The sequence below is a fragment of the Lichenostomus cassidix genome, chromosome 2 (assembly GCF_008360975.1).
Source record: "Lichenostomus cassidix isolate B80296 chromosome 2, HeHo_3.0, whole genome shotgun sequence".
Taxonomy (NCBI): domain Eukaryota; kingdom Metazoa; phylum Chordata; class Aves; order Passeriformes; family Meliphagidae; genus Lichenostomus; species Lichenostomus cassidix.
Genome location: NC_139482.1, coordinates 61,411,261 through 61,419,579, shown reverse-complemented (window position 1 = coordinate 61,419,579; position 8,319 = coordinate 61,411,261). Strand labels below are relative to the sequence as shown.

General features: G+C 46.0%; 1 protein-coding gene across 3 annotated transcripts in view; it reads left to right on the top strand.

The window, feature by feature from the left end:
- Positions 1-1,225: 1,225 nt before the first annotated feature.
- The window catches only part of TGFBR1 (transforming growth factor beta receptor 1), a 36,020-nt gene continuing 28,926 nt past the window's right edge, over positions 1,226-8,319 (top strand). For all 3 annotated transcript variants that reach the window (XR_014849923.1, XM_085051755.1, XM_085051757.1), the window contains exon 1: positions 1,226-1,438. Coding sequence is in view for 2 of the 3 variants with exons in the window: in XM_085051755.1 (XP_084907881.1) it covers positions 1,351-1,438 (88 nt within the window). In the remaining variant the exon portion in view is untranslated. The remainder of the gene's footprint in view (positions 1,439-8,319) is intronic.

The following is an 8,319-nucleotide window of genomic DNA, read 5'->3' as shown; positions in this document are numbered from 1 at the left end:
TGAACGCTGTAAACTTGAAAGGCACCATATGTCGAGACAGTACACGGGGCTTGCAAGAGTGACTGCAAGTAATGTGGAAAAACACCTGTGATCTGCGTGACTTGGCCTATGATGGAAGGGTCACACTGCAAGCAAAACAAGCAACAAAAGTAGTAAAAAAGCATATGTGAGGGACTCTGAACTGATTTAGGACCTGGACACAATAGTCAGGTAATGGAGCTGGGGGGGTGGGGTGGATTCCCAGAGCAAGCAGGTAACTGCTGGGAGAGTGGTTACCTGATCTCAAGAGGGAAGAGGAGAGCCTCTCCTCCGGCTCTGCCACCCATGCAAAGCTAATAAAGCTGTCGACAGAAGTATCAACCTCAGACACGGTGATTTTCTTCACGGGGTGCATCCTAGCTGCCCCAGGCTTTAAAACTCAAGGTGTACCTCAGACGAGTACTTGGACTGCGCAAGGTTGCGATTCCCAGTTAACTCCTGAAATTACGTGCAATAATCTGGGAGCCACACCCAGGGCCTGCCACCGCTCTTCCCTCGCACGAAGACTAGTCCTGTGGGTTCAGCGCTGCGGCTCTCGCTGCTGCGGGAGGGCAAACCCTCCTCTGCAGAACTGGCGGCGGGAGCTCCGGGCCGTCCCGAGCAACCGGGAGCAAGCATGTGCGTGGGGAAGAAACGGGAGCTCCGGGCGCCGGGAAGGAGCTGCCGCTGCCCGTGTATTGCAGCCCCCGCCCGGCCGGCGGCCCCCGCAAGGACCGGCCCGGGGCTCCGCACGCTCCCGCTGCCGACCCGCAGCGCCTCCCGAGAGGCGCAATTCCACTGCTACCGCACTTTGCCTCCGCTCCCGAGACAACCCGAGGGATGCCCACATGCTCCCGCACCTCCCCTCCAGCGGCGCCGGTGTCTCCGAGGCTCCCTCCCCGCCGCTGGCAGCGCCTGAGCACCCTTCCGAGCGCTCTCGCAGCGCCCGGACGCGCAGGAAAGCTCCATGCCCGCCGCCCCACTCCCTGCGGCCGCCACCCCACTCCCTGCGGCCGCCGCTGCCCCTCCAGGCCGCCCCCAGCCCGCCCCCGCCGGGAGGGGGCGCCGCCGCCCCGTCCCGTGGCCGCGCGGGTCGCGGCCCGCTCCCGCCGCCTGTTGTTGTCGGGGCTGCCCGCGGCCGCCGGGGGGCGGAGCCGGGGCGCAGCGACCAATCAGGCGGCGCCGCAGCCGCCGCGTCGCTGGCATTCGCGGCCGGAGCGGGCCGGGAGGGCGCACGCAGCGAGTGCCGCGCCGGTGCCCGGGCGGGCGGAGCGGGCGCAGCGGGCGCGCGTCGCGAGGCGGATCCCGGCTCCGGGGAGTCGCGGCCGGGACATGGCGGTGGCCGCTCGGTGGCCGTGGCGGCGTCCCTGGGCCCTGCTGTGCCTGGCTGCGGCCGCGCTGCTCTACCCCGCAGCGGGCGGTGAGTGCGCGCGGGTCCGGGGGGAGGCGGGAGCGGAGGGAGGCAGCGGGTGCGGCGGTAGTGCCCAGGGTAGGGGTGTGAGGGTGGGTGAGGAGGGCGGCGGATCCCCGCCGGTTCCTTTCAACAACATGGCGGAGGGGCCGGCTGGGGCGGAGTCACCTCCCCCCGCCCCCCCAACCCCGGTGTCCGAGCCCGGCGGGGACCGCTCGGCCCTTTGTTGGCCGAGCGCGGCGGCGGCTCCGCGGGAGGAGCGGCGGAGAGGGCTCCTCTCGGCCTCCGCCGCTGCTTCCTCTCCCCTGCCGAGCAGCTCTTCGGGCGGTGTCTGCCCGGGATAACTTTGAGTCCAGCCCCGACCCCTGCCCGGTCGGGTGCGTCTGGCTTTGGCCCGCGGAGGCAGCTTAGTTACCGCTGGCGGAGCACCCCCGTCCCTCCGTCCGTCCCTCCCTGCGGAGCCCCTAAGAGCCCCCAGGCTCCTGGGCGGGGTGCGCCGGCAGCGGGAGGAGCGGCAGCCCCCGGGCCGCCGCAGGGCGCTCGCAGCAGTGCCGCCGGGAGGAGCGGCCGGTGCAGGGACGTGTTGAATGTCCCACGTCGCGGAGGTGACAAGGGGCTGCCCCCGTTTCGCTGCACGCCAGAGCACCCTGTGCTGCTGTCGTCGTGGTGAGGGGACAGGTGAACATTCGGTCCAACACCTCCTCACCTGTGTGCTCCGTGAGGAGGGAGCCGTGTGGAAATAAAATCTTTGGGCGAATATTGTGCAGTGAAATGGTTTTGTTCCTCTAGCCGTCCTACCTGTGCTCTTTTGCGCGAGAGATCTGATCTCAGAGCAGTGCTGTTGCAGAGCTAATGCATGAAACAGGAATGCTTAATACCATTCATAAATGCAAGATTTGGGTAGTTTTCTTTTTTCCTTTTTGGTTTTTGGATGGGTTTTTTTGTTGGGTTTTTTTGTTTGGTTGTTTTTTTTAATGTCCATGTTGTTCTGCGGTTAGCTGTTTGGGATGGATGGCTTAATGGGTTATACAGGGTATACAGGTGTTGTAGACACCCTACATGACTTGTTGGAGGCTTCAGTTTCATATGTAGCAGGTTAGATATGAAATCTGCATTTTGCAATCAGTCCACTTCTTAAATTCTTCTGTAGCTGGATTGTATATTACTTCGGGTTTTAAAGAGGAAGTGGAGAAGCACCACAACTTCTTCAGTTACAGCTTTGAGACATCCCTCAGTCTGGATCTTTACCATGTAATTCAATCTAAAATGGTACTCATGCTGAAAAAAAAAAAGTTCCTTAAATAAAGCATAACTTGCTATACTGAAATGGTGTGTTAATCACCCATATTCTTATTGAAAGCAATGGAAGATCTCTGATGTGGAAACAGTAAAATAAGCTTAAGTTGCCCATGGGTTGTTCTGGAAAAGATGCGGCAGGCTTTAATAATTTAAAGCTTTCTTACGTAATGCATTCAATTTAGATGTCAAAGGAAATTTTAGCTCGATTTGAGCTTTGAACTTTTTCCCTTTTAATGCCTCTCATCAATCAACAGTTTTCCCTTAATCTTGGGCATGAAATTAAGGTCTAAAAGCTTTGTGTGAAAACAAGGCAGTAGACTTCCATACAAAAGCTGAGAGGTGGAAGTGGTGGTGTGTTACCTTTAGTTTAAAAATAGAGAAATCTTCTCTGTCCAATGGAATCGGGAGGGATCCAGGCTTCCTGATCCACAGCTCATCCAGAGGCCCTGGTACAGCTAAGGCAGTTAATTTGCCTGAAGGTTGTGGTCTAAGCTGACAAAGTAGTTTGAGGTATGATTTGGCTAGTGTTACTCAGTATTCTTATCGTGGGTTGACAGAAGTTGGGCGTTTTCTGTTTGCTTCTGCTGGGGCTGTTCTGCTATGTGCTGATGTTATTGTGTGGATGAGTCGTCTTGTGAGATGGTTTATATGGAGGTGAGGCATGTAATGAATCCCAGCAGCTCCCTGAACAGTAGAACAGCCCTGATTTGTAAGATACAGTCTGAAAATAAGCTTTCTGTTTTTCACTGTGTAGGCCGTAGTCTTTAGTCTCCCCAAAGTTCTGGGGAGTCACCGCTTGGAAACTCTTGTATTCAGACAATTGCTTCTAACTGCAAATAAAGACAGCAATCTGATTGATATGGTGGAATGAATTTAAAAGTACAAGTAAAGATCTTTCTCTTTTCATAATGCTGGTGAAATTATTACCTGGGCTTTTAATTTTAGCTTTCTTCTGTTTCTTTTTAAAGCATGCTCTTCTACGAAAGAGAGTAGAAACAAATTGTTAGTGTATCATGCTGTAAGAGGCTTGAACATATCTTTGAATAGTGTTATGGATGGAGAGCAAGATAACTGAAAGTGCTCTTTGGCACCTACACTGCAGAGAATATCACTTGTCGAAGCTGGGATTTTACACAAGGTTTTATCATTACTTGCAAGTTGAGGACAGGGCTTTAATGAAGTAGTTTGTGTGTTTTATTGAGTGCATCGCTTTGGTTGACAAGACCTGCTGTTTGCGCTGGAAGTTTGCTTAACAGAGATGGCTGAAATGTATGTGACAGTTTTCCTGAAAACTTGATACCCAGTGCTGTTACTTTTACAACAGTGAAACTTAGTGCCTTTGTGAGGAGAATGTGTCAGTGAAGGTCGTGAACTATTGTGGTTTTAAAAACTGTACCTATGTCCCAGCTATTTTAAAACATAAACCTTTTTGTATCTTGAGCTAAAAGAGTTCAGAGATGAGTGAGGTGTATTGTTTGAGGGGACTGTCTGAATTACACACTCAGAAGCTGACATTTACACTGTTGTGTATTACACTTTTTTTCCTGTGGCTAATTTTATTGCACAGGGAAAAAGCTACCAAGTGAGTATTACAGCCCTCTTGCTCATCTTCCCAAAAATCTGTTACTGTCTCTTGCACATCACAGTCTTGCTCCTTTATCCCTTGAAACTGCATTTTGTGGAACCAAGAGTACTGATTGTTCTTCTGGTGAAGTTTTACGGGGAAATTTTTGTTTCAAAAATTGTACTTTCCATGGAGAAAGAGTTACAATATCACAGGAAGTATCTTTTTCAGCAAAATATTGCTGTTGGGAGGCTGAGACTACTTGTCTTTTTTACATTTGTAAAGCAATGATATATAAGGTATTAATAATACAAAATTGTTAATTGTTTGTAATAAGATGTGAGTTAAAAGTCTTTTAGAGCATCTCATAACTTCTCAGTTCTTTAGTGTCCCTTGTTAGCAACCTTTGGAAGACAATGTCTCAACATACAATTTGCAACTAAAAATTCTTTGGCTGAAGGTTGTTGGAAAACGCAGTTTTCCAGCAAAACTCATGCTAACTGAGCAGGCCTGAGCAAGGCTTCAGCATTCTCAGGCCTCAGTAAAATTCCAACAAGCTACAGTGGTTTGTTTACCTGAGAATGTTCTGTGGGAAGAATGTCATGAGAAAGATTAGGGAGTCAGAAGTGTTATGAGAAAAGAATAAGGGAGTTAACAGGAGGATCCCTGAATGTGTGAGAACAGACTGCAGGTGTGTGTGTATCTATGAATAGTAACTTCTGTAACAGTATATAAGTCTCTCGTTTGGTGAAATAAAATGGAGCTTACTTTATATCTCATATTGAGAGTGCTGTGAGTTTCCCTCTCGCCGCGATGTCAGAAGGTGGTGTTCTGTGCTAAACTGTCAGGTTGAAGTAGTGATGCAGGATGTTAACAGATATTGCATAGTGATTCATAGGGTCTTATGCAACTAAAAAAATAGTCTTTCTGCAATTTTCTCTCTTCAGAAAGACAGCAGGTACAAAAAAGACTGTTTTGGTAGTAACAGTCTGGTTTTGATACAGACTTGTAAAAGTTAAGTGGCTAAAGTGTACTTAATTCTCTGTTCATATTCTGTGTGTAGTATTAGTATCTGAGCTCTTGGGAACCAGCTAATTTTCAGTCTTGTCAAGTTGTGTAGTTTCAGGGTTTCGTTTATACTGCCAACTTGCTTTACCTTCACTGGGGGCTTTCCAGGATGTGATTTTCAGAAGCAATTACGCAAGTAATGGTATTCAACAGAAGAGGTTAATCTTGTGATATGAGATATGGGAAATACGCTGTTCATAACTTGTATGACATGATAATGTCGTAATGCACACACCCCCACTTTCACAACTGCGTTGTCTCACTGTTTCTGTTAGGGTAGTCAGTCTCAAAAAGCAGGAATGACTATGTAGAATGGCGATGGTGCCGTGACAAAATGCAATACACAAGGAACTAGATTGCTATATTGATCCAAGTTCTGCTCTTGTCTATGTCCCTAGTTGTCTCTATGACTTTCAGTTCATTTGTTTAGCTGTTGCTACTGTCATTTCCCCTAGCCTTGTATGATTTAAGCATGACCTTTCATTAGTTGGTAGTGGAGCTTCATGCTAGTGGTTCCATCCAAAAACTGTTGTAGTAATTTTTTTTTTTTTAAAAAACGGTTCTCTGCCATGGACAGACTGAAGTGAAAATTTCTCTTCTTCAGTAGTTTTGAAAGTGTTTTTCATGGTAGTAGATTTAAAGGGTGCTTACCTGATGCACTGAAATACATTTTACCCAAAAGATTACTGGCTCTGGAAGATCAGCTTATTTCAGAGTTGTTAATGTCTCATCCCTTTCTGTTATCAACCCATTCTAGAAATGTATGTATTCATTAAAGTGAACTTGGAGATCTGACTGGTTTCTGTTTGAGGTTTTTAAAATCACTGTAACACTTCTTTGAGAAGAACAGAGACTACTTGGAAACAAAGCAAAAATTTCTATCTCCAAGAGGATAGAAATGGGTTTGGTTTTTTTCTTTTCTATCAGTTATAAGTGAAAACACTTCCTTATAGAAATGAAGTGATGTAACTATAGTTGGTCACTGACATCTCATCACACTGATGTTAAATCTCATCTATGATGCATTCATGTAGCCATAGTTTATGTTCTTTATTGCACAAATAACTGGAGAATGAGACATGAGCAAGGATATTTCGATTTCATGTTCTCACCTCCTAGTATTGTTGTTGAAGATGCTGAATTAGTTTACCTGTTAGTAAGACATGGAAATTCTGCTGTTACCTGCTTGAGTGGGAAGGCATGAAGAACTGTTAAATGGCCAGAGCAGGAAAGGGGATGAAGCATTTTTAACGAGTGGTTTTTTTAAGAGTGTGTCCACTAGAGAGCAGCAAAAACCTGTATTCCTGGAAGCTTTGCTATTCAGCTGATTAGGCTTTGTTTTCCCCTTTTATAGGAGGGGTAGTGTTAGCTTCAGGAGGAGATAGTCATTTGTTTGTGCGGAGGAAATCATTCCATTGTGTGTGACGGTGAACGCAGTCTCGATAGAAGAGTAGAAGGTAGTGGCATCAAACCACAACAAAAGTGTCCATTGTATCAAATTTCACTAAGTGGGAGTTCTTTAGCAAAAGAGAGTAAATGAGGACTATAAAAACCAAAATGCTTTGTTTAGTTGTGGTTGGAACAACTTTCTACAGCTTAAGACCAGGAAGATGAATAAGTGTAACAAGATCAACCCAAACATCATTTTTCACTTCAAGTAACTTGGCCTCTGCGGAGTGGCTCAATGTAAGTATATCTGACTGAATATATCTCTTGCTGTAGGCATTCAGATGAATGTGCAGTTGCAGTGAGCCACAATTACCATTTAAATAGTAAAAAAAGTCATGGGTGAAGCAAGTGAAATAAAGATGTGCTCATTAAAAAAGGAAATAGTGTGTGTACATATTTTAGGAAATTTTTAATGGTTTTAATAAGTTAAAAAAATTTGTTCAGGTGTAAATTACCAAAGGCACAGCAACAGGAAAATAAATGTTAAGTATTCTTGTAGTTAAACTCTGAATATTAAGACTTTCTTTACTTCCCTGATGAGGCAGGGTGAGATGTGGGTTGGAAATTGCATCTTCAAAATGTGATGCTGTTAAGGTTTTCCTTCCTGTGTGCCAGTTCTCATTTCATCTACCTTCTAATTATTTTTTCAAGAATCTTCACAGTAAACAATTTTGTATTCCCATTTGTGGGGGTTTTTCTTCCCTTTTCTGATTGGTCTATGTGCTGGTGAGTCTCTCTGAAACAGGAGTATCTTTCTATAGTGGGTTCTAAGATCTTGATCAAAACTTTTCAGTAACAGTAGAGGATGATCAGGAATGATTTGGTTTGATTCAAAATCTTAGGAGAAGGAGGTGTATTAAGAGAGTGTCTCTCAGAATTCAAACTTTGAGATGATGTACATGTATATTTGTGATCAGATCACCATTTGTTTAAATCCATGATATCCAGTGGCAGAGAGGGATGTAAAATCCAAGGCAATCCATGTGCTTATATGAAACTCTTAAATTTAAGTGAAACACCAGATTTCACATTTCAGGGACCTTTTATTTGCCACCTGTTAGTCCTCATCCTTCTGGCGTGAGTTTTTTATGTACCCTTGAGCGAGACTTTTTATAGCACAGGGCTTTTTTTTGTGGTTTGATCATAAGTGTTTAAGATTTTAAATTTGTATAAATTTCTGTATTTTAATGTTTCTGTGTGCACATACACAAGTTCTAGGCCAACTTTTGCTCTTCACAGTTGAATAAGTGGAGTCAGAATGTATCAATACGTTTATTGTTGCCACTGTACTGTTTTCTGCATGGCTTTGGTGCTCCAAATGCACCAAAGAAAGTAATTAGAAGTAGTAGTCTTCTTTCTTCAAGGACTTCTACAATGTAAAGAACGAAACCTGATCATCTTAGAGATGATTAGCCTGTAATTCCTGCTTCCTTCCCCATGCCCTCTCCTTTACTACTGCGATTGATAGCTTTAGTAAATCAACACCCTAATGTGAGACAGTGTTTTCCTG